The sequence below is a fragment of the Hypomesus nipponensis genome, chromosome 23, assembly GCF_054491055.1.
Source record: "Hypomesus nipponensis isolate SF chromosome 23, ASM5449105v1, whole genome shotgun sequence".
Classification (NCBI taxonomy): Eukaryota; Metazoa; Chordata; class Actinopteri; order Osmeriformes; family Osmeridae; genus Hypomesus; species Hypomesus nipponensis.
The window spans coordinates 16308481-16335388 of record NC_140383.1 but is presented as its reverse complement, the minus strand read 5'-3'; the positions used below and the strand labels follow the sequence as shown (position 1 = coordinate 16335388).

General features: G+C 40.3%; 1 protein-coding gene across 1 annotated transcript in view; it reads right to left on the bottom strand.

The window, feature by feature from the left end:
- The window catches only part of tmprss3a (transmembrane serine protease 3a), a 120408-nt gene extending 104628 nt beyond the window's left edge, over positions 1 to 15780 (bottom strand). The window contains exons 1-3 of the mRNA XM_084689321.1: positions 15632 to 15780; positions 15205 to 15439; positions 14875 to 14988 (exon numbers count right to left, since the gene is read on the bottom strand). Of these exons, the coding sequence (XP_084545447.1) occupies positions 14875 to 14988; positions 15205 to 15439; positions 15632 to 15685 (403 nt within the window). The 5' untranslated portion in view covers positions 15686 to 15780. The remainder of the gene's footprint in view (positions 1 to 14874; positions 14989 to 15204; positions 15440 to 15631) is intronic.
- Between the last annotated feature and the right edge of the window lie 11128 nt (positions 15781 to 26908).

The window sequence follows — 26908 nt, the reverse complement described above, 5'->3', positions numbered from 1 at the left end:
ATTGGTTGGGCTGAAAATGTCCGGGTGCTGTTCTATGCGCCCTAATGCACCCTGTGAAATAGCCCTGGAATAAAACGAGAGGGTTTCTTCTTTCTATGGTATGCTCATGAATATATAGATGAGCTGCGCGCTGATTGTTTAGTTTACAACAAGTGACGCTGCGGAGCAAAGCTCAACATGGCCAACAGTAGGCCTACTCAGTGAAACATCGAAGGTGGAGACTTAAAATAAAAACGTACATACAAATCAATTGTGTCTACACAACACTGTTTTCAACAGATTGACATTAGTTGTTTTCACTTCTGTTGTTGAGAAAACGGAATCAACATAGGCAGTGTTGCCGCTCCCACCATGCACATTGTGTCTAGGGCACCAAGTGCTGAGGGGGCACCAAATATAGCCTAATGAAAATCTTCATAGTCATAATAATTAAAATGCTGATATTATTTTAGTATAGAAATATTGGGCCTTATTCTCAAACATGTTCTTAAATTTCTTCTGAAATGTTTCTTACGGGCTCCGTAAGAAGCTATTTTATCATTTAACCAATGAATTGTTGATATCAAAAATTCGAATTGTTGATATCCAGAATTGAATTCTTGATACCCAAAATTCGAATTGATATCCAAAATGCAATTCTGGATATCAAGAATTCATTGGTTAAATGATAAAACGGCTTGCCATAGTCTGTATAGTTGAACGCAATCACCAACGAGTTCTCATAACTTCATTAACACTTCCAGGGGCGGTTCTACACGGGGGCCTACAGGGGCCATTGCCCCTGTATAAATGCCCCTGCCCCCCTGTGGCCCCCCTAAGCTGACTGAATAAAAAACATTTTTTTTACAAAATTGCTTTGCAGCCTTTTTTGCCCCAGTGAATAAAAAAGTGATAGAAACATATCAGGATATGGAGAGAGCTGAGGAGCTAGAAGAGGGAGAGCCAGAGACGTTTGTATGATTTTAATGTAAAGCTAAATTAAAGTAATGTTTAAATATCATTTGTTTCCGTTTTTTAATGTGTCCCTCTGATTAAACACTGGCCCCCCCAGTAAAATTTGTCTAGAACCGCCACTGAACACTTCAAACACGATTTTCCTAAGTGCGATTCCTTTGATCCTTGTGTTTTTTTAAGGAATCGCATTTGAGACAACTCTGGCCGTTTTACGACTGCTATTTCGAGTTCGGAAAGTCTTCTGAAGTTCAGAACAAATCCCAGATTAGAAAACTTTCATGAATGCCAAATATTTTCCTAAATCCAATTCAGAAGAAATTCCTTCTTAAATTCTTCTTAACTGCGTTCGAGAATGAGGCCCATTATTATCTTTTTAGGCATGTATATCACGAAACAGCCAGAACAAGAGATATATTTAATTGCTCAAAAAAGTTACGATTATGCCCCCCCCCCCCCCCAAAAAAAAAAACACTAGACTTTATTGTGTACCATAAAGACACGGCACTCCTTTCCCTGCAGAGAAGTGTTGAGCACATTTATCTTTTCAAAGATATCAGACAAATAGGCCAACCTTGCCACCCAGTTCATGTCTTCCATGTGTTTCACCAACGGATAGTTGATTTCGGCGAGAAACAGGAGGACTTCCTCACGCAAGTCACACAGGCGGGTGAGGACCTTGCCCCGGGACAAGCAGCGGACTTCGGAGTGCAGGAGTAGCTGGCATGTGCGCCCATCTCATCCTAGAGGCCAATGCCAACATTTGGGACTTAACCCGAACATAAGACCTAGTCATGGTTTTGATGTGAGGTGAAATCGGAACTTCACATTTAATGCAAGCGCGCATGGCTCGCGAGCAGACTTTTAATGCATTAATTTCAGTGCAAAATAGTTTTTTTTTGCTTTGTGTAGCCTAGCCTAATATGAACATTACGTTGGACTCATTCTTATATTTTCCGGAAATTAGGCTACAACCCAAAATCCAATATTTTACAATCCAAAATATATATTTGCCGCCTCCCCTGAAACTCTTTGGCGCCCCCCAGGGGAGGCGCGCCTCACACTTTGAAAACCTCTGCTGTATATAGTATACCAGGTAGAATGCTAAATATGTTTCTACACACATCAAATGACTCAGCTAGACTAGCTGTAATCGGCATTAGAAGGGAAGCTTCCGAAAAATAGCCAGAAAACGGACAGCAGTCTGGCTTATTGCTAACGCCTGTCTAGATAATTTATTTGAAAGAACTGGAGAAAGGCAGGTTCTAGATACAGGATACGTTAGCATTGCTAGTAACTGTTACTAGTAACACCTAGACTGTAGGCATGTTAACAAGTTTAGCTTGCTAGTTAACGCAAGAGCATAGGTAGAATGTGTGATAATTTAGCCTAGTTTTTTGGCAGTGGCTAACGTTGATTCATGTTCCTGACTGTGTTTCATTCAAAATAAATAACCTATGTAATGAAAATCTACAATTCACAATGCATGTTTGTCCAGATCTTTGTCATGTTATTTTACAGCAAGATATCTAGAGCTAGCCTAGCTAGCTAACTGAAGCCGAGTAGAATCACGATATGGTTTGGTTGCTAAGCTGTAGCCTAACGTTCTACCCACCTAAGTCAATCCAGTTTGCTTCAACAACAGAAGTGGAAACAAGTAATATTATCATTTCAAATGATATATAGTCAATCTGTTGAAAACAGTGTTGTGTAGACACAATAGATTTATTTGCGCGTTTTTATTTCAAGTCTCCAACTTCGGTGTTTCAGCGAGTGCTGCTGTTGGCCATGTTGCGTTTTTGCTCCCAGCTTCACTCGTTGATAACCAACCAATCAGCGCGCAGCTTATCTAAATATTAATGAGCATACCATAAAAGGAGAAAAGCTAGTGTTTTTTCCCGGGAACATTTCAGAGGATCTGTCAGAGGGCATAGAACAGCACCCGGGCCATTTTCAACCCAACCAATGTTACATACCCTATTCGGAGACCTTAAGGAACAGTGTGAAATACCCCAAAAAACCAGTCAATTGCCCCTTTAATTGGAGATCTTAGTTGCTGAATGTTTTTTTACCTGTGCCCTATTATCACAGGTTTCCGCCTCAAATAAACTATGGTCTTTTGGGAAGATTAATCATTTTACATTTCTTAAAGACAAGAAGGGATGAGTTCAAAATGACAGCTGGGTTGGTAGTCCATAACGTTCCTGCAGCCTTTGCGGACCACCTGGGGCCTCTCCTAAAAGACTGTTTTGGAGATTCGAAGACGGCGCAGGACTACAGGTGTGCCAGGTCTTATGCTGGGGACACACTACAGGATAATCAAGCCAAATTTGCCCCTTCAGACAATCCTAGGTAACGTCCCGATTATCTTGATGGTTCTACAGATTATTTTATCAAATGTTCCCTTGGTGTGAGGTGTGTCAAGAGTGAGATAATCTGCTCGAAAGGACGTTGGGGGTGCCCCAATTGCAAATCTTAAATATTCAACATGTTGAATATTTGCGATCAGAAATCCTGATGTGTGGGGGGAACCCCGAGGACAAACGCAGAGTTTATCACGTGAAATGAAACAATATCCAATCAGAAAGCAAGCTGAGAGAAGACTGATGCATAAAAAATGGAGTCATGGCGCAAAACAAAGTTAAATGGAATTGATTTGTGGCAACAGCAAACCCTTTTCTTTTTTTCTGTGAATTTTCTGTGAAAATCATTGCAAAGACTATCATCGCAATTTCTTCCTGCATATCGTCCGACATGCGTATTCTTAAGTCTCGAGAGATTTTGCGAGATTTCTTGTGTCAACAGTCGGGACACTAGTTGGAAATCTGTGTGTGGTGTGCTGTCTTTGTCAAATCATGGCACACCACACACTGTAGGAGCGAAACTGCTAAATCTAGGATTTTATGTTTTTATGTGTGTGTGGTCTCTCACTGTTTGAAGATCTTATAAGATCAAAAATATTGTTTAGTGTGTCCCCAGCATTAGTCATCCTGCATTGCTAACGAAGTGCTGGTGCCTTATTTCACACAAGAGCTTGTGAAGGAGCTAAAAAACTGCCCATACACCCTTGTTACAGATGGGTCTAATGACACAGGTATTTCCCAAATTATTTATCTCTTCTGCAAAACATCCGTTTGTGTAAACATCAAACAACATGTACACTTGTACAATTCTAACTCGTCATTATAGGAGCGCAAAAGATGAACCCGCTTACTGTCTGGGTCTTCATTGGAGGCAAAGTTGTCCACCAATTTTTGAGAATGTGTACAACAAGTGGGAAGACAGCAAGCGAGATCTTTGCCAAGATTAACTTTACCCTAGAGGAGCATGGTATTCCTGCGTTGCTCTCTCAGTTGACAATGCAACTGTGAACATCGGACCACGCAATTCCATCGCTCCAGAAACACCCCAAAACCTATATTCATGGTTGTCCTTGTCATGTGGCACATAACACTGCCAAAGCTGCAGGAGAGGGATTTTTTTTGTGAGTTAAGGCCTGATTTATCTCTACATGTAACTTTATATTTGTATTCTAATTACATGCATTGACTGAATGTTATGATTTGATTAGTGCATTGCAGGTGTCTGGTTTTGATTCGGAGGACATGGTAGTGGACATAGGTTACTGGTTCAAAGGTAGAACAAATCGGAAAGGATACCTGACAGGTATGCATGTTTGATACTATTAGATGTAATATTGAAATGCAGAGCTTAAGAAAATATATGATATGGAATTAAATGTTTGAAACAGAGTTTCGTGAGCTGTATGAAGCTGAGCACATGGAGGTCCTCTTGCACAGCTCAGTTTGTTGGCTAAGCCTGGAACGTTGTGTGACCAGAATCCTGAGGCTTTATGAACCTCTCACGAGCTACTTCAAATCTGCTAGTATGGTCATCAATTTTCAATTTAATTATACAGCAACTACATGGATTATTAGTCAAATACTTATTGAAAACCTCTTGTTTTGTGTTATTTATTAATTGATTCAAGATTAAAATCAGGCCAGATTCAAGAGGCTTGTGCAGGAATTTACTAACCCCATTACAGAAGTGTACCTGCTGTTCTACCAAGCCACCGTAACAACCTTCACTGACTGAACTTGCTTCTCCAGCAGTCAGCCATATATTTGTTACATAATGAGGTGGGTTTGGATCTTGCTGTTTTTCCCTTTTGTGCTTCTTGCTGATATCTGCAGGGATCTAAAACTATTTCTGTAAATGTCTGTCATAGACGGTGAAAAATTGTACACAAGCTGTGTTCAGAATGTATGGTTCCAGCAGCTCTGCAAGGCCATGAGGAGCCTTGTGCAATAGGCAATTGCCTATGAAGATAAGGCAAACCATTTGCCATTTGACTATTATTATGATCGTACACTGTGAAGTTATAGATAAAATGTGATATTTAGCCTTGTACCTACCCTTTTGCTTAGCCTTTCGCCACTTCATGAGTACAAACCTAAGGTTTGTGGTAGTCCTTCCAAGATTAAGCTTCTGGTTAGATTATTTGCCCTGTGTGTCAAGCTGATATTGCTGCATCAGTAAAACCATTTATGTTAACCTGATATGCTGTATCTGTACAGGGTAAAAGTTGAACATAGGGTTCACAACCAGGGCTAAACTTACCAGATATCTGGATGAGGGTGACATCACACCACGGCAGGTGGATTCATTCCATGAAGCTGTGTTAAGTTTCTTAACAAGTGCTGTGGGCTATGCACTTAGGAAGCTGCCACTGAAAGAGCCAGGGATCAAACACTCTAAATGTGTAGATGTGCGGCAGAGGGCTGGAAGTGGCATTGAAGATGTCCTTTACTTCGTTGAAAGGTTAGTTTTTTTGTTTAATTATTGTCTACCATCATGGCTAAAATGCTTATGATGGGGTATGTTCACTCCTAAACTGCACATTAGTTATTCTGATATGGCTTTTCCTCAAAGATGTGTATGAACTGCTGCTGGTTGATGACAATATACCCATAACTAATCTCCTCCCATACCTTGGGCCGGAGGAACATGTACTCTGAGCAGTTTTTAAATTATCAGACAATGCCAACAACCTCCCTTCAGGACGAAATGGATATGGAAAGCTTCTGGGCTGGAATGGCAACACAGAAACATGCGGTATACATTTTTTTGTAATTTTTTGGGGGCAGGTGTGGCTTGACTACATATGTTGATTTTATTGATGCATGCATATATTGTGTCATACATGGTGCAAACTATGCATGTATCTGAAGTTTGTTACAGTATACTTACAGTATTAATCAAAACAAAATATGGTGTGTTTTTCCATTTTGTTCTTGGTTCATTTTCAATAGGTAACAGGAGCTAAAGAATTTCAGAGGCTTGCTGCCGTCGCCAAGTCGCTGGTGTTGCCCCATTCAAATTGCTGATGCTGAGAGGGTCTTTTCAGTTGTGGGACTGAATAAAACAAAGACCAGAAATAGCCTGGCATTGGATGGCACCCTGTCCTCCATCATGGCTATAAAGATGGCCGACCTGGAGCCCTGCTTCAGATGGGAGCCACCCTCAGCGGTCATTAAGGCCTCCAAGAAGGCCACAGGCCAGTACAACCTTGCCCACAAATCTTAAAAATTACTAACCAGCTTCTGATCTCCTTCTAATACCTATTTTATTTTTGTATGTGTTGATCCATTGTTTTGCTTAAAAAGGCTACTGTTTAAGCACTTTAAGCACTTTATTTGTTGCACTTTAATAATGAAAAATATTTATCTCTAACTAATATTGTGTCCTTTTTTTGCTGAACATAAATCATTAAGAGCTCTTAAGAATACAATTATTAACAAAATAGGTTAGGTTTCAGTTAAGAATTAGTTGAATACCTTAGTCAAATCTTAAACACAGGTATATGAATTAGGCTATATTGTGGTTCATAGACAAGTCATTGAGGCACAACAATAGTTTTCTGGTTGAATGTTCAGCTCAAGTCTAGAAGGCCCTACAAGTCATGAGCAGATGAACATGAACCAGAATAAGTTCAGGTTTTGCACCTGTTTAGCATACCACCCAAAAATCCACTAGAATGCATGAAATAACATTTACTTAAACCAACATTTCCTGGGGGTTGGACCATCAGCTATGTCTTTGCTTCACAGAATGTAACCAATTTTGTCCATCTCCAGTAGGCTGCCCCTATCAACGACTTTGGGCCCCACAAACCACCAGAATGCAGGGCACAACATGGGTACAACTGCAAATTAATTCAAATTTCCTGATATTTGAGCCACCAATGTGTATAGCTGCATGCGGGGCAGAATTTTGGTCACCCCCGTCAAAATCTCACTCCAAGGTTTTTTGAAAAGTTGGCAGCTCTGGTACCGTTCCACCCCTAGTCAGCAACAATACTCAGGTAAGCTGTTGCGTTTAAACAATGCTCAATTGGTACTAAGGGGCCCAAAGTGTGCCAAGAAAATATCCCCCACACCATTACACCACCACCACCAGTCTGAACCCTTGATACCAGGATCCATGCTTTAATGTTGTATACTCCACATTCTGACCCTACCATCTGAATGTTTTGGCTGATATTGAGACTCATCAGACCAGGCAACTTTTTTCCAATCTTCTATTGTCCAATTTTGGTGAGCCTGTGTGAATTGTAGCCTTAGTTTCCTGTTTTTAGCTGACAGGAGTGGCACCTGGTGTGTTTTTTTGCTGCTGTAGCCCGTGTAGCCTGTAAGGTTCTACGCGTCCAGAGATGGTTTTCTGCTAACCTTGGTTGTAACGAGTTGTTCTTTGAGTAACCGTTGCCTTTCTATCATCTCAAACAAGTCTTCCCATTCTCTTATGACCTCTGACATCAACAAGGCACTTTTGTCCACACAACTGCCACTCACTGGATATTTCCTCTTTTTTGGACCATTCTCTGTAAACCCAAGAGGTGGTTGTGTGTGAAAATACCAGTAGATCAGCAGTTTCTGAAATACTCAGACCAGCCCGTCTGGCACCAACATCCATGCCATGCTTAAAAATATTCACTTAAATCCCCTTTCTTCCCCATTCTGATGCTTGGTTTGAACTTAAGCAAGTTGTCTTGACCACGTCTACATGCCTAAATGCATTGAGTTGCTGCCATGTGATTGGCTGATTCGCTATTTGTGTTTACAAATAATCGCGATGTCAACAATTGAAGACGCATACCTAATAAAGTGGCCGGTGAGTGTGTATGAATATATGTACACATACATATATTTATACGTGCAAAATTATAACAAGAATTGAAGAAGAAGTGCATTTGTTTCACATGCATTTGTGTGTAGATAATGGTATAAGCGCAATTCTTGTTTCCCATTATTTTAGGGCGCCAACAATGATTTACGATTGCAAATAAGCTATGTTTTGTAAAGCAGAAAAAACGTAACTAATAAAAACATTTTTACATGTATTCAAACATGGGTCAAACTAATCATTAGCCGATAAAATCACCAATTAAAATTGACAAGCTATGTATGTAAGGCTAATTAGTGGATAATCAAACTAGTTTGCGATCCATAGGGTTATAGAGGAGCTATTGAAATGGTCTCATAAACATTCAAGGGTCTTCTAGATCCAGTTATCCTGGCAAAACAGTGTTCTTTATTTATTGACAGGGCACGGTCCAAGTATTGCAAAAATTAGTGTAGCCTATTAGTTTGGAATGTCTAATCTAGAAGCTACGATCTCTGCTTGCTGTCCCATTTATCCTGCTCTCAAATGTTTGCTCCATGAACAATAAATTGGACTGTGGCTTGTGTGTTTACATCAACACGAAACTCTATGCTAGTTTCTAATTAGGCTACTGCTCATCGCTGGTGGAGTTTATGACTGTCGTGTTTACACTTGTAGTTTGGTTATCTTGTTCTGTCTATTGGGTTGCCCTGTCTATTGTGTTGGATCTGTCGTTCGCGTTTCCATGTTGTGTCTTAGGACCTGGGCGGCGTGTGTATTTTTGGGGATCTGGACAAACGTTTCGAGCTGCTCCCTGATGGTTCTCCATCTCCATCCTGCACTACCGTGGCCCACGGGAGCACACCACAGCAACATTAGCGAAGCAAACAAAAGTTGAAAACACAACATTAACACACAACACAACGACATTAACAAAAACGAAACATTTATAAAAATGCTACATTTCAAAAACAATCTACTACTTACAACACAACAGCATTGGTTCACACCACCAACATCAGCCGAGAACACCACAGCATTAGCCGAGAACACCGCAGCATTAGCCGAGAACACCGCAACATTAGCCGAGAACACAACAGCATTGGCCGAGAACTCTTGGAGGTTTGCTATCAAACATAACGCAGTACAACATCATTGAAACTAAGAGAGAGAAACATAAGATTATAATTAAAATATAATAAAAAACAACTTTCATTGGTGAATTTAAGTTGTGTCCTTGTTTGATGTTATTGATTTGAATGATTTCAAATTGACCGGCTGTCAAAAAGTTCGTTTTTATTTTGGGGAGAACCCAACTAATTCCACTTCACACTGCCCCTAGTGGTCTGGAGACCGATTTGGTGTGAACTTGAAATGTAGCGTTTCTGCAAATGTCGTTGTGTTTTGTGCTAATGCTGCGGTGTTCTCGGGTAATGCTGTTGTGTTCTCGGCTGATGTTGGTGGTGTGAGCCAATGCTGTTGTGTTGTAAGTAGTAGATTTTTTTTGAAAGGTAGCGTTTTTATAAATGTTTTGTTTTTGTAAATGTCGTTGTGTTGTGTGTTAATGTTGTTCTGTTTTCAACTTTTGTTTGCTTCGCTAATGTTGCTGTGGTGTGCACCCGTGGGCCACCGTACTGCACCGATGGGTTCAGTAAAGACTCGGAGCACCAACATTAAGGATTGTCCATTGTACAAGATCTCGGAGGCCCTGTAAGGGGGAGTATTGGGATTCGGCCAAACATTCAACAGGCTAATTGATGACTCAAGGACAAATACAAAATGTGCACGCCTTCTCAGTTTAAAGTACATTTACATAACATTTAGCAAACACTCTTATCCAGAGCGACTTACAGTAAGTACAGGGACATTCCCCCTGAGGCAAGTAGGGTGAAGTGCCTTGCTCAAGGACACAACGTCATTTGGCACGGCCAGGAATCGAACCAGCAACCTTCCAGTAGCCAGATTTCCTAACCGCTCAGCCATCTGACCCCCATTAGTAGTAGTTCCACAATAATAGGGGCATTAATTACGAGATTTATTCACAAGCACACATTTTAAGAAGCAGCCAGAGTTCGCTAGCTAGCCTACTATAGTTACTGTTTGTTGCAGTGGAGAGAGAATGGAGACCAGAATTAGAATTAGGAACAGACAGCTCCTTAATCACTCGGAACTTGATGACATTTCATTCAATTCTGAAGCAGCACAGTGGTAATGATGAATATAGAGGAAACAACGGAGCACAATCGGCCTAGTGCCATTCCTAAAGTAACAATGGAGACGGCAAATGTTATCGGTTAATAGCTTACACTTAACTGGATAAATTCTGAAAGGGCAACAAATTGATTAATGATAATTCACGAACATCCCTAGCGGGGCTGTGTCCATATTACTGAGAGGCAGCAACCTTAGAATGTCTAAGAACTTTGGCTGAATTGAACGTTGCCGGTGTCCCAACTGGTTTCCAAACTAACTGGTTTCCCAGCTGGGAATCCGTCTGCCTCTATCACCAGATTCGTCACAAATTCACAAACATATTGTAGGCCAATGTAGTTAAAGGTCACATGATATGCTGTTTTTGGATGCTTTTATATAGGTCTTAGTGGTCCCCTAATACTGTATCTTTAGTCTCTTTCCCGAAATTACAGCCACTACCAGCAGTCCCACAATGAGCTTTCCTCATGACTCGCTGTTTCTTTGTCTGTAGCTTTAAATGCTTATGAGGGGGAGAGAGGTGGTAACATGCGCCAATGTTTACAATGGATATATCGCAATGGCTCGTAGCCCCGGTTTGATCACCTGATCACCCTGGTTTGCAGAGGTGCACACTCATAGTCATTTCAGTGAGGGGAAAGGCGGATATCGTGCGTGCCATAACACCAACAGCAGAACGGTTATCCAAATAACAAGTGTACAACACTTGCGTTACAGCATGTGTATTCACACTCATACTTGATGCTATATATCTTTACATTAGCGACAGTAACTCACAGACATTAAAATCCCTCACCTTTCGGCTAAATTGCCACTGTCATGGTTGCTATACTGGTTACTAGGTAGGAAGTTTTGTATTTAGGCTTATTTAAACCAGTTTATTCTACAAGTTTTCACTTGTTCGACATTTCCGAGACAGCAACGCACGCAGGTAGAATACTATACGTGTTGCCTTCCCGGTCTGTTAAAATTGATGCTAAATAAGTATTTTTTTTGACGAAAACAACTAGCTAGCTAGCACCAGCTTTATAACGAGTGAAAACTTTTAATAGTAGAGTAGAATAAACTGTTTTAAATAAGCCTAAATACAAAACTTCCTACCTAGATGCCCAGCATTCCGTGGACCGGTACCGGTCCGTGGGTCATTTCGTACCGGGCTGCACAAAAATAATTAATAACATTGTTTCCTTTTAATTGATTATCAGTCTGAAAGACGTTTTATTTCGAAAAATTACCTGATTCTCTCCGCGGGCCTTTTCCCCTGAGCAAAAAAACTCTGCAAAGACTTGTGTTTACTCATTTTTAGCAAGTTTGTGGGCTTTATTGAGCGGTATCATGCACGTCTCCTCCTCTTGACATGGGACAAGTGATAGTTACCACTCAATGAAGCCTGTTGAGACAACAACTCTATCGGTGTTTTGGATGAAGGCTATCCTGAGATCGCCACTAAAGCACTGAAAACCCTGCTTCCATTTCCAACATCAAGCGGGATTTTCTGCCGTGACAGCAATCAAACAAAATTATGGAATAGGCCTAAACTGGATATTGTGGAAGATATTGCGATTTCCTGTGTGCTTACATTATTCATTAATCAATAGAACTAGTCATTGGATACTAGTTAGTATGTTGTCATGTAAGTTTGCTATTAATAAGAGTAGATTGTGTCAGGTTTAATAGATGTTCGGGATCAGGAGAAAGTACTGGCTAAATGTACCTTGTCATGACTACAAGGAGAGCTCCAACTATGAACTCTCTAGTCTGAGTGGTCATGTGTTGGGAGCTGTGAATCTCTTTCTCTGAGACTGTTGTAACGTCATTACTGCCTGACTGTCACTATCTATGTTTACATTCTTGTGCCCTATAAAAGATGGTCCTCCGGCCTTCAGAGCCGAGAGAGACATGATTGAGACCTAAGACTGGGGTTGTGTTGTCATTTATTGTCAGAGGTCTAGTTCTCTCCCAATCTGCAGATTGATAATACTTATTAAAATCCAGAACTCAATTGAACTTAGTCACTCCGTTTATGAAGAGACGGACATAACACTTTCTTCGTCAATTTAAGGAACGCACTTCGGGTGTCACTATCGCAGCCTATAGTCACTCACAATAGTGGGACTGACACAGCGAAAGCTAGCTAGTAAAAATATAATGATGGAAAACCAGGCTAAGAAACTTAGAGATGGGGCTGAAAAATAGCAAAAAAAGAAAAAAGGTTGGGGACCGCTGCTTTAGAGGACACATCACAGATCATGGCGCTCCCTCAAATTGTGCAAACACTGTTAGAATTAGCTGAGCAGTTAGAATCTAATAACATATCTGAGTCTGATGCCCGTGACCGAGTAGAACAAGTTGTAGAGAGCTTGGCTGCATACTCTGCCGTCACAGATTTACACATTAATTGTAGCTCTGCCACTGTTTTAGTCATTATTTGACATCAAGTTGCTCAGTCTGTGATGCGTCCTCTAAAGACCCGGCAATTCAATCAATTTCCCAGCCCATTTGCTATGTAATGCAATGCAGATGTGCACACCGCCCCCTACCGAATAAGATGGGTAGCTTGGTCAGCAGGGAGCTGAAGAAGAGAACCTACTGATGTCACATTGAATTTGAATTGTGGTCACAATTTTGCAGCCACATTCTCAGAATGAAAATGCATTTCTAGAAATGCATTTTAACTTTCAAATTTTACATTTCAAATTGAATTTTGGAATCTATTTGCTGGGGCATATATTTTGAAAATTAAATCTCATATGTCTGTTTCTTTTTTATTTTAATTAAGTGAAAGATTGAGCACTCTTGAAGTAGAAAATTAAAATGCAAATAGGATGATTGATTACTTATTTCATTTGAGTCAAATAATGCAGACACATTCGGAAAATGCAAATGCATTTCTGGAAATGCATTTTCATTTGAATTTTGGTCACGATTTGCTTCCATAGAAAATGAGCTTCCCCTATTTGAAAGACCAGCAGCCGTCTGCGCTTATTCAACCTCATGTCGTTGCGTTTATCGAGAACTTTGATTGCTATTTTCCAACAGAGAGGTATGCCATTCTGAATGATAAAAGTAGGATGCAAAATCCCTTCGAATTTTAGAGTCCTGATACTTTGTTTGAGTTGACGCTTAGTCCTGCAGAAGAAACCGAGTTGTTGCAGCTCAGCTGCGATCGCACTGACCCTATGGATCTTATGGACCTTATCGTCATTCTGGATAAGCATTTTGTCAGAATATCCTGTCCTCAGTAGCGCCAGTAATTCTATGCTTATTCCTTTCACTACCACGTACATGTGCGATTTGGGATTTTCTTTGCTCACAAAAATGAAGACAAAGCACAAAAACAGACTGAATGCTGCGCCTGATGTGCGTGTTGCGCTCTCCTCCAGCTCCCCGGACTGGAACGCGCTACAAAAACGACAGGCCGACCTATCCCATTAGCAATGTTGAAATGGTACAACATGTTTTGTATAATTTGTAATCTTTTTGTGATTATTACATATTTTGTTCCAATATTTCTGGTTCAATTGAATGTTGAAAATATTGCCTATATTTTTATAGCCTATATTTAATGTCCAATCAGGCACTTATTGGATAACTTCTTTAAATATTGCTGGTTCAATTGTTCAGTGAGAAATGATCACTCAGTCTGAGATATCTTATTAACAATGGCCGGGTTCCCCAGATTTGTTAAGAAGCTCGTAACGCTAAGAGCGTCTTAAGAACGTTCTAAGAGCGCTCTAGAACGCTCTTAGAACGTTCTTAAGAAGCTCTTTGCTTCTTTACAAATCTGGGAAACCCGGCCAATGGCAGTAGGCCTACAAGTTCTGAAATAACAATAAAATAACAAAAGAATATCCTCATTATTGTTAAATAAAGGTCAAATTTACCTTAATTTTGTGATTTAGGAATAATGTCTATTGGCTTGGGTCGCGAGGGCTTGTGACTTTTAAAATATGGGGCCACAGAAAAAAAGTTTGGGAAACACTGAGTTAGACCATTTCATTCTGTTCATTGAAACCAAACCATCTCTTCTACCAAATTTACAATCAAACTTTGATAAATTATTTGGATACATTATTTGACGTGTGTGTGTTCACCATTGCCATGATATGCCCTACTCTTATATAATAATTAATTCCTTCGGAAGACTGATTTGAACATAATAAATATAACCCGTTAAAACGATACGTCCTTCTAAAGTATGTATCTCATTCTTAACACCCACACTCCGCTACACAATACAAATATATATATTGCTTGTGTGGGACCACACATGGCAGAATTTGGTTACAGCCTACTGAATCAGAGGTTACAGCCTAATCATCTTTTCAGCCACCCATGTTAGCTATTAGCTTAGTGCTATTCAGCATATTGTAAACTCACACCATACCAAGGTAAGTCTGTGTCCTCTGCATAAAAGGCTTCTGAGAATTGAAATGACACTAGGGTGAAAGCCACAGTTGTATAACTGGATAGACTCATAAAATATTTCAAAGTAGAGTTGGTTAGCGCTTGAATTACTATGGACCACATGGCCTAGTTTGCACTTACCTCCCAGACCGATACCAAGCGTGAGAGTGACTACCACTAGCACGCACGCTCCAAACAGCAGCTCCATTCGGCACGCAAACAACCTACCATGCCAGGTTTTTTCCTCTGCGACTTCTGTAATATTGAGACAAAATACATTTTCCTGCAATTTATTCACTTACCCCTTCGGAAAATGTTCACAACACAATAGTGTTACCCTTTCAATTTAATAGAGTACTGTAATAATCCTAACACTGTGAATATTATATTCTCATCGGTTGGCTACCTTGGTTTACTAATGCTAGTTCACATGAATCAAACAGTGTTATTAAAAGCTCTATTGTACTTTACCATTCATGAAAGGCTGCACCTTGGTGATTGGCATGGTTGGGCTTGGTGGGACTTGCGTTTGGGGGTCATAGATCGGGTTCCGAACTTGATCAGATTGTTTTTCAAAACTTCTGTCAGGTGGAGGAGTGTTTTTACGGCTAGTCAGGGGGCTAACATTGATGGTGGTAGGGAGGTCCTCGTCCGTCACAGAGACCACCTCTATTCTGCTTGGGTCTGTGTTGTCTTCCTGAGGCTCCTGTGAGGTTATAAAGATGCATTGGAGGTATAATATTTGACCATGACTTTCAGTGAACTATACAGGCCTAAATGATTAAACAGCACAACGTTGTTCCTTGTCTTTTTAACCTGTTCAGTTGAGAGAACCTTGATCCAACTATTAGCAAGCTTTTTTTTACTAAGAAGAACAGGAAAACAATGTTACACTTACTGTGTTCTCAGCAGTGGGTGCTACCTGGATCTCAGTGGATCTTAGAGCAGCCATGTCTCTCTCTCTCACACTGTCATCTACTACCCATACCAAGAAAAGCACATCAGCAATCAAAATTGATTAGAAAGGAGCGAGAGAAAGGAGAGGATAGGGACGACATAGAGAAAGGGAATGGAGTTGGGTAGGCCAGAGGAGATGAGAATGGAGAAGAGAGAAGATGGTTTGAAAGAGAAAAGTTAAAAAGTGGATATTCAAGGAAAGATGGTCCTGAGATCAGGAGTAGCCCTTACAGAATTCCTTAGATGACTGCCAACGAGGAGCATCTTGAAGCATTCAAGTTTTTGGAGTGTGTGTCCAGTTTGTGGCCAATTCCTCCTACATGTGCCAGGTCCCCAATCATGTCCCTTGCAAGTCCACCTGCCACTCTTTGTCTCTCTTTTTTTAGGCAAGTAGGGACACCTGAGCAAGTGACTCCTGATAAGCCCTGCCACTAGGACACAGGGTGATCAGGTCTCACCAGGGCTAGGGTTACACACAGTGTGTGTGTCTCCCCCCCCAGGGAGGTTGTAACAGAACCAGGGAAAGAAATGTGGGGGGAAGGGAGTGGGGCAAGCTGGGCAGAAGTTAAGTCTTATGGCAGCTGGTAGTTATTTGGGGACAGTTCATGGTTTTCAGATTATTCACAAGTATGTTAAACTACATTCAACATACTTGTGAATAATTCATGTAATGTTTTAAATTATTCTATACATGATAGTTTTATCAATGATAAATTAAAAGATGGGTTCACGTGATGGCGGTGAGTGTTTTGGGCTAGATCTTTGTGCCACTCAGTTTTATTTAATTACTTTGACAACAACCATGCATTTCACTTTTGGTATGCCCAAAAAAGATAACCTGTCTGCACCTGGCGAATACACACAAGATCAACCAGTCCAAATCTAATATCTCTGAAAAACTTGACCAAGCCCTCGCCAAGGCCTTGAATTTGATTACTACCTATATTATAAGTCACTGACAAAAAAGCCTGTCCTATGGTTTAGACCATAATCATAAGCAGTGCTTAATTTTTTAAGTGGGAAGTCCGGGAGTGCAGAAGGGGAGTGGATCCGGCGACTCAAAATGGGGGTTGGAGGTACAAAATATATATATATATATATATAACTACAAGCAGTAATGGCGGATTCCTCCAAACACTGCGAACCATTGAAAAATAGTTATTTTTGACAAATTGTAACTGTATAAAAAAATCAATGCTGCAGAATTACCAATGGGATACCAAATCTGAAATGCAATACCATCAAGATCCACAAGGGCCTTTATTTCAAGCCAAGAAGTGAAGGGAGGGGGCTTGGTGAGCCTATCCATTCCAGAAAGCCTTGTATCTTTGTGCTTTAGGGCGTGGCCTGTAGCGCCACCTATGGGTAATGGTGGGCCATTTGTGGTATGGTAGTTACTCTTGGTCTATACTATCAAAAAAGCTAGACCAGAGCAAACCCCGCGCTCTCAGGGTACTGAGCTTCAGCTCAGTCATGATGCTGGGGTGAATGTAGGCCTATCTGTAGAGACCAGGGAGACAGACACACCGGCCAGCTGCCATGATGGGTCTGTGGTAGATCATTAATGCGGGTTGTATCCTACAACGCTCATGGCCTCCGAGTAGGACATACTGCTGCTGATAGATCAAGACGTTTGGTGGTGGACACGTTGCTGGACGAGAGTGACATTGTCTGCCTTCAAGAAACCTGGATGGCCAAGCAAGATCTGGACAAATTGAACTCCCAACACAAGAACATGGTACTGGAAAGTCCACTACCGATCTCAGCATGAGAATGGTTTGTGGGAGGATAGCTGGTGGCGTAGCTATACTGTGGAACATAAAATATGACCCAAGGGTAAAGGTGGTGCGGCTTAACTGACTGGGCTATTGGGTTGGAGTTTAATCATAATGAAAATAAATTGACTATTGTAAATGTGTACACACCATATGAATCCTATGACCATGAGGATGAATTTCAGAACAGGTTAGCTTTTATTCAGTCCTTCATAGATGACAATAGTTCATGTTGTGTCTATATCATGGGTGATTTTAATGCTGACATGTCAGGTAAGTGTTTATTCGCACAACATCTGCAGCAGTTCTGTAATGAAACTAAATTAATTATATTAAGCGTTATTACCTGATACAAGTTTTACCTATGTAAGTGAAGCGTGGCACACAACTTCCTGGCTAGACCATATTGTGACCACAGCCGATGCTCATGACTCGCTGGAAAGTATAGAGATGTGTTATGGGCTGGCCACCACTGATCACATTCCAGTTGCTGTGCTGCTAAATGTTGAAAGTGTACCCTTGTTGGCCAACAAGGGTAATGTTGTTCCCTCAAGAAAACTGGACTGGTCAAAATTGACCAAAGAGGTTATGCACAAATATTCTCTGTTAACTGACAGCTTACTTAGTGATGTTGAATTGCCTAGGGATGCCCTAATGTGCATGGATATGAACTGCAAGGATAAACATCATGCTGAAGAGCTCAGTGCCATGTATGATGATATTGTCAAATGTCTTTATGCTTCCAGTGAACTTTTTATTAATCATAAGAGTAAGGTCCCTAACACAAGGCCTGGCTGGAATGAGTTTGTGTCTGAGCAACATGCTGCTGCGAGAGAAGCCTTCAGGGTCTGGTCAGAGGCAGGGTTAGACCCAGACAGGGAGTGCTGCTTGATAACAAAAAACTCACAAATGCTAGATTTAAATATGCACTCGTTTTATTAAGAGAAATGAAAACACAATGAGAGCAGACTCGCTGGCCAGAAAGATGCAGAATAACAATCTTACTGACTTCTGGAAGGAGGTCAAGATCATAAATAATAACAGAAGTCCCCTCCCTTCTGATATTGAGGGGGTTAGTTGTCCAGAGAAGATTGCTGATCTATGGCATGAGCACTACAGTAAACTATGTAATTGTGTTAAAAGTAACACAGTAAGAATTGATAATGAATATAAAGGTATCTCTGCAGACTTGATAGTTAGATCAGTAGATATTTATGATGCCATCCACATGCTAGACAACAACAAAGCTTGTGGTATGGATTGCATTTCTGCAGAGCAACTAAAAAATGCCAGTTATAGACTCAGTCCATTACTAGCCATGTGTCTCACTGGAATTATGGTTCATGGTGTTCTACCGAACTCTATTATGTCAGTACTGTTAGTGCCTGTTGTTAAAGATAAGGCTGGTAAACTGAACAGCATAGACAACTATCGACCCATTGCATTGGCCAGTATCTTGTCTAAAGTGTTTGAGAGAATTATTTTATTGACATTGGAAATGTATATTCTGACTGCTGACTGCAGACAATCAGTTGGGTTTTAAAAGAAAACATGGTACCGATCTCTGTATTTATGCTCTGAAGGAGATTGTCTTTAGGTACACAAGTCTTAATTCATCTGTATTTTTATCCCTATGTCATGAAAGACTGTTTATGAAGCTGCTAGCGAGAGGTGTCCCTAAACGTCTTGTGAGGATTTTGGTAATCTGGTATGCCAATCAAACTTTTCATGTTAAATGGGACAATGTTGTATCAGCACCTTTCCATGTTGGTAACAGAGTTCGACAAGGAGGAATTTGATCTCCCTTTTTGTTTAATGTGTATATGGACGACTTATCAAGCCAGCTGAATAAGACAAATACAGGCTGTCTTGTTGGTGAATCTATTGTCAATCATCTGATGTACGCAGATGATCTGGTCCTACTCAGCCTGTTGCAACAGACGCTGAGGGTGTGCTCTCAGTATGGCATAGATCATGATATAAAATATAATGCAAAGAAAAGCCACATAATGATAGTCAGAAGTAATCAGGACAGGAAATTAACCTTCCCTACCTTTTATTTATCTGGCAGTCCCCTTGGTGTTTGTGAGGAAATAAAATATCTGGGCCATGTAATTTCTGATGATTGGACAGATGACAACGATATATATCGACAGCGCTGTAAAATATATTCTCAGGCCAATATGTTATTAAGGAAGTTTTCTATGTGCTCAGATTCAGTTAAATGTTCCCTGTTTAGAACCTACATAACACCATTGTACACTGCTCATTTGTGGTCTATGTACAGGAAAAGGAGTCTACAGATACTGAAAGTAGCCTACAATGATGCTTTTAGATTGCTATTTAATGTACCTAGGTGGCATAGTGCTAGTCAGTTGTTTGTGTCTAAGCACGTACCAACCTGTAAGGCACTCTTGAGACAACTGATGTATGGTTTCATGTGTCGACTGGACAAGTCGGAGAAGTGAATAGTAGAGGCTCTGGTCAACCCTCTAAAGAGCTGCTATCTATTTACTTGGAACTTAAGACGACATTGGCACAAAAGTCTTTATACTTTTTAATGCACTGTATTATCTATGTTTTATCTTTTTGTTTTTCTCCCTTTTTTATAGCTCTATGTCTGTTATTTTATATGGAACTTGGCGTCTGAAATAAAGATTTATATATATATACATATAAATATATATCAATGTTTCAGGATTTGTATAACTTTTTACCATTGCATACAAAATCGGAAATGCAATACCTACAAGATCAGATTTGTTAAAGTGTTTCTTTGCCTTCAGTATCAATGTTTAAGGATTTGGAGACCTTTTTAGCATGGCATACAAAATCAGAAATGCAATACCTTCAAGATCCACAAGACCTTTGCTAGAGACTAAGGAATGAGTGGGGGCTTGGTCAGCCCAGGCTGAGTGTGTGTGAGGATTTGGAGCACGCAGGAGGAGGGGAGAGAGGATTTTGCAAAAAACTTCTGAAATTAGCCAAGCATGTATATTAAAAATATTCACTAACAATTGACTTTTCATCTTGCATTCAACTTTTTTTCAGATTTGAATACTAAACATTCTCATATGAACTACTGATTGTATCAGAGTATCCGTTTAAGACCGGTGGATGTGTAAAGCATTATTTTAGCGTTAGCGATACATTCGATTTGCTTTATATCAGTCATTTTTTAAGATATTAAGTCAATTTTTCACATGGTAACATGAAGTAGTGTCTTCCACCGATGTGCCAACTTTGGTTTTGATATCTCAAATATCTTCTGAGATTTGATCCAATGTCCTGTTTGGTTGCTTTGTTGCCGAATTTGGCTGTACCGGACAAACGGTTGTGAGGATCAAAATTATTTTCAATACATTTTGTGAGGCTTGGTCTGAAAGTCATCTCTGGTCATTTTGAAGAAGATTTGACAACAATTGTGGGAGGAGTAGGCTTTCAAATGTTTTTGATAAAACCGGAAATAGCAGAAAATCTATTTAACCGGAAATTGACGCCATGGTGTGCGTTGAACTCGTCTTGATCCAGGGAATCCAATGGTACCTCATTTAAGAAAATATGTGTCTAATGGAGAGACATGAAACTTGGTGTAGTTATAGAAGGAACTGTCCTTAATGAGTGACAAATTTTACAAAAAGTTATCGAAGGGGTCTAGGGGCTGCCATTGACTTCCATGCTACTAGAATAATAATAACTAGAGAGCATACAATTTCTGGGGAAATTGTGAGGGTGTGCTTGCGGCTGCCCCAGCTGCCCATACTCTCCTGGTGTTTAAATATTTCAAAAAGCATGTAGATGTATGACTGCAGTTCTGACCATTGTGTTCCCTTGATAATAAGTTTGTAAAAATGACATGCATCACTCAGATGGAGGAGAGGTGATACTGGTTGGTTGGAAGAGAAGGAGGCCAAATGTAGCTCATGGAGATGCAGCGCTAGGTAACTTATTAAATTGTAATCAGATATAAACAACTTGTTGGTTGCCCAACAAGAGGAAGACACAGCATCTGCTTCTTCAACTCCTTAATCCTCTCAAGGCAACTGTTGCACCTGGTTATGAGGTTGTAGGCTATGGGACGTCTAATATTGCATTTGTCTATGTGTAGGACTGTGTTTCTCAAGTGGTAGGACATATTGATTCATAAAAGCATCTAAATGTAGCCTATCAACGTCAATATATTAATGTTTTCTGTTATTATAAAGTAAGCTCAGAGACGTATGAATGTAGAGTTGCTCGCTATATAGGCCTAGAGTAGCCTACCGGACACCGTGAGCTGAGCTCGCAATGCCTAGCCCTAGCCTACGTGACACCGCTTTTTATGACACACATCAAAGATGTAAAGATGGTGCGATTTAACCCTTTAAGACCCCATGGCAGTAGCGGACTGGCCATCGGGAGAATACCCGATGGACCGAAGCACTTTTGGGCCGGAGGGCCGCTGGGAGGGCCGCTGGCCCTCCGACCCATAATTTTTTACTACTAATAAAAATGTTGGAAGAAGATTGAGCAACATGGTCTATTCCAAATGAATGTCTATGCAACCCTTCGTGCCGCTTATATACACAACAGCGACACTGACAGAACGAAAGTTAGCTAAAGAGACAATATAAAGATGGAAAACCAGGTTAAGAAACGTAAACGTAATTACCTTCACTACACAATGTTTTACCAATTGGACGAAAGGCTATGTTTGTTTGTTTTACATCAAGCTCAAAAACTACTTTTCGCTCAAATCAGCCAAAATAATTTGCTCACATTAAGCGTGGAAGTCCCAAAGCATCACATCAGGCAGAGAATGTGGATGCATTAGCAGGGAGCTCGCTGTGGTGGTGTATACGGGACCGGTTCTGGTAGGCTGGTCTGGATCAAAGTCCAGGGCCTATTTTTACTCCCAGTCCGTCCCTGCCCCATGGTTGTAAAATTACAACGGCACTTTGAACGGTCTAAAAGCTCTTTTTTTACATTTTGGGTGGCCCTTATAAGAGCCGTTGTTGTGTGTGCTGTGGCTAGCACAGGAGTCGTCAGAGACCGTCTTGGATGTTTACCAAGAACACATTGTTTCCAACGTGATCAAGGTGGACACCGTCAGGTCGGTACATCCACACAAAACAGTGTCTTATTTGGGGGTGTTGAATGCTCCCCATCCCACGGTCGGCCAGGAAGCTAGACATGGCTGCGTTGACTCGACGTCTTGCCCTGTCGATACTAGAAGCGCTGGTGCTCCTCTGATACCTCCAGACGCAGCGTTCCAGGATATCCAAAAACACCAGCAGAGTGTTTGGGAACATCTCCATGATGGCCCCCAGGTCTCGCTTCATCTGCCTCGTCAGGTCTAGCCCGGTCAGTTGGCCGAGGTTGTTTCCCCCAACGTGGAGCACCATTATGTCCGGGCTGGGAATATGCCACGCTTCTCACAGAGCTTAGGCAGAAGGTCTGCCCACCTCATGCCCCTCACCCCTACCCATTCAATATGGCACTCCAGTGCAAGGTCGGGGTACAGTCCGACCTCCTCCGCGTGCCGCGCAAGCCAGTAGACCAACGAGCTGCCAACGATCCAGACGTGGGGATGACTTTGGTTTTCCATGGTGTGATATGATCCAACATCTGCCTCTTATATACTAGCTGGCTTCCTGCTTCTTCTTTTTCAAACAATGCAAGGCTTACATCTGCCTGTTTATTTGCCGCCTGTGTCTGTGCTGTTTTTATTCACAATATTCTCATTGGTTGGCCTTGAAGACAAATATAGCTCTATATTATTTCTGAGACACTCGTCCTATTATGTAATTTTAACGCCCTGAATGGCATCATTTGAGTAATGAGGGAAAGCGTAGGCTTATTGATTACTTAAAAAACGTGTTTCATTATGCATGATAGAGGAGCCTAGTTAGAGAAGGATTTGGGATTTATTATTACAAGCCTATTTTATTAATAATTTTCAGAGTAACCTCAAACCTTTCTTTTGTTTCTTTGACCTTACATTTTCTTTGAGGGCTTAGACTAGTGGTCTCGGTTTAACATAATTATTTATAGCGACATCATTACCGGACACTGTTAGCTCGCAATGTAGACAAAGAACGCTCTTGCAACAAAGTTGTTACTTAAATAGCCAGCTAGACCATACATATGCTAGACGCCCAGCAGAAGTTTGTAGCTAACATAGAATGCTCGTGCAACAAAGTTGTAACTTGGTAAGAAGTAGCCAGCTAGAAACCGAGCAGAAGTTTGTAGCCATATAAAGGCCTATAGGCTACTTGATTTGGCTGCAAGATTCGCTGATTTTGAGTGTCCAAGATATGATGGATTCTGATCTGTATCAACAGTCTAGCCATGTAGCTAAGGCTTGTCCGGGAAGAGTAGATTTTTTTTACGGCAGGTCTGGAAGATAAATTTAGTTGCACCTGGTTAGAAACACATCGAATTTAATGCAATACACAACACAAATTATTCAAAAATGAACACCCATCTTTGCTGTATTGAAAGGGTCCCGTGTAAGCTATGGGACGTCTATTGCATTTGTTTATGTGTAGGACAGTGTTTCTCAAATGGTGGGTCCCGACCCAAAAGTCGATTGCAAGCTGGTGTAGGTCATTCTGATTAATAAAAGCATCTTACTACATGTTTTATGTTATTTAAAAGTAAGTTCAGAAACGTATGAATGTAAAAGGCATCTTTGTAAACCACTCTGATCTGTTTTAATGTGTAAGCCTATAACTATGTAAACCGAACATTTAACTTACTTGACTGTAAAGAATGACTTTGTATTCTAGCTGACCAACAGCTCAAAGACAACAAAGCTGACGAGATGTAATGTATATAGTGCTATATATATCTGGCTACTAAAGTACGGCACTATCTGGTGGCTGGACAAATTGTAAAGTAACCTCCCGAAAGCGGTCTGGAACGGACGACTAAAGGTAGAAAATTAGCTGTAAGATTAACAGTTGGGCTAACTAATTTGTGGTTATACTGTAGTTACCTGCCACTCGTATATTGTACAGTACTGTAGGCTACCTCCCCAGGCCAAAGCAATCTGGAACGGAAGACTACAAGGTCGCAAGTTAGCTCTAGCTCTAACTTACGGTCTAACACTTTTGGTAACAGATAGTAGCAGAGATGTGCCGGTGTAACAGCTAGAGCTAACTTCTCTGTGAAAATAGGAGACTGTTTACACCGTTTACGAAAGTAGAGCTAGTCTAGCCAACTAGCTCTACAGTAACTATAATCATCAGCATACATATTTCAGTGTTTTGTATCACAATTTTAAATGAGTAAATGGTTATCACCATGGCAAGTCAAGTTGTTTACTTGTAATGTAATAAAATAATAAATCCAAAAACGAAAATGTATTTGTGAGGAATGTTTAATTAACGATTGAAAACAGATGTAGCATTATGTTGTATGTATGCCCTGTGTCGCCCGGGCAACAGAGGCTATGTCATGATGACTCATGACGCTAACGCCTCAGCCGCAGACCACTCTTTCCGAAAATAGATGTACTAGCTTAATAACAATGCGTATATCATATTATGCACTATATTTCATAATTTTGTTTTTATGACAATGTTAAATGGGTAAATAGTTATCACCCTGGCCTCTTTGCTTGTAGCGTTTCTAGTTAGCCTATCATCTCCCAGAAGTTAACAAGCTGCTAAACTAATGTTAGGGAGGACAATAGAACGCGTCATTTTTGGCCAAGGCTAACCAACTGTCAAATACTGTGGAACGCCGGTAGCAAACGCATTGAATCGAATGCTAAGTTAGCCTGAATGTAGCTAAGAACGCCACTGAGAAATCTGGCACCGGAATTTTAAGGTCCACGTCCTTTTCTTAGCTCTATAACTAGCGACTACTAGCGAAATATTAAAAACAAACATGCCAGTTAACATGTAGACACTTACCCCTTAATGCTATCAAATGTTGGTTGCAATGCACATTGAGAAAGTACATGAAAATAATGTTTATAGTTTTTGTTGCTTTGGCTACCTTTCATAGAAGGTCGGCACAACCGGGAGACATATCTTAAACGAAAGTTTAGGTTGTTTTCTTCAAAATAAGGTATGTTTAGTCGATTTTAAAACATATACATTTTGAGAAAAATCAAGTTGAAGTCATGTTGATGAAAATCCCATAGCATTGAAATCTGAACGTTCTATTGAGAAAAAGGTTGGTTTTTCCCATGTAACTTTTTTCAGCATGTCGGCACAACATTGACACTTCCTGAAAAGCTAGGTTACGTATAAAGACGTCATCAGTCAAATTTTAAAGAAAATCGAAAGACATACATTTTATGTTCTGGCTCTCTGAATGAGTCTTTCAGAAACCTGTAACGTCAGACGTTTTGAGCCTCTGTAACTCCCGCGCTTGCTGCTTCCAATGCTCACATCAACTGATTCACATCATACTGTGAGCTACTAGCCTTATTATATATACCCGTATGTGGATGCAAGTATCGGTCATGGTTACTGGTTTAAAACATATATATTTTAGACACTTTACATGTTACGCTTTACAGTGTGCAGAACAAAAAACAAACGTTGGTAATATAAAACCCACTCTCTTGGTGACTTTTTAAATACATGTTTCTACCGAAATGATTCATGGTTGTGATATGCAAATGTTGTTGTCACGTAGCACAAATCGGAACCAATCATTACCTTTTTTGTCTGTCAGGAAATGCAAAACTATTTAAAAAAAAGCGCGAATATTCTTTCTTTCTGGCAATCAATTTAGCAAGAAAAGAAATTCTATGGCAGATAAAAAACAAGAACTACTGAAATTGCATTCATAGGTGAGGGGGAGCAACACATAGCCACTTGCAAAAGTTTAGGTATCATTTTGTGATAAATTACCATTAGAAACCTTAACAAATGGGATCATGATCGACATATGTAGCGTAACCTAGTATTTCAAATGCCAGCGCACCTTGTAACGTTTAATATAGCTAATTACAAATAACTTTAAACTCCACGAACATGACTTTGATGATAAAATATGGAACAGAGTACATACTGCTGTAAGTAAACTGATGAAACGATTCAATAATTTAGTCTGAGTTAGTGATAAAGAATCGTGTCTCGGTGTGGTGTTTGAGCTACTGCCTCCATAATATGGGCGTTGTAGTTGTAGAAAGTTGTAGAAACTCCGCCCAAGCGTCTAATGATGCCGATGAGACAAGTCAAAATGACATTTTTGATGTTAGAGAAGCTAATGATTTAGTAATTGGTTTACAGGAACAAGTTAGCATTGTTAACGCCACTAAAATAGAGTACCAAATAGTAGAAGTAGATAAATCAACTAAGGAACGTAAATATATGTGGCTTAAAATATACCAGGCTGAGAAAGAAAATCGCTTTTAACTAATCAAATCGATGGAAAGACAAAGTCTGGTCAACGTAGCTTACGTAACATACATAGAAAAATTAAGAGGAAAAACAATCATT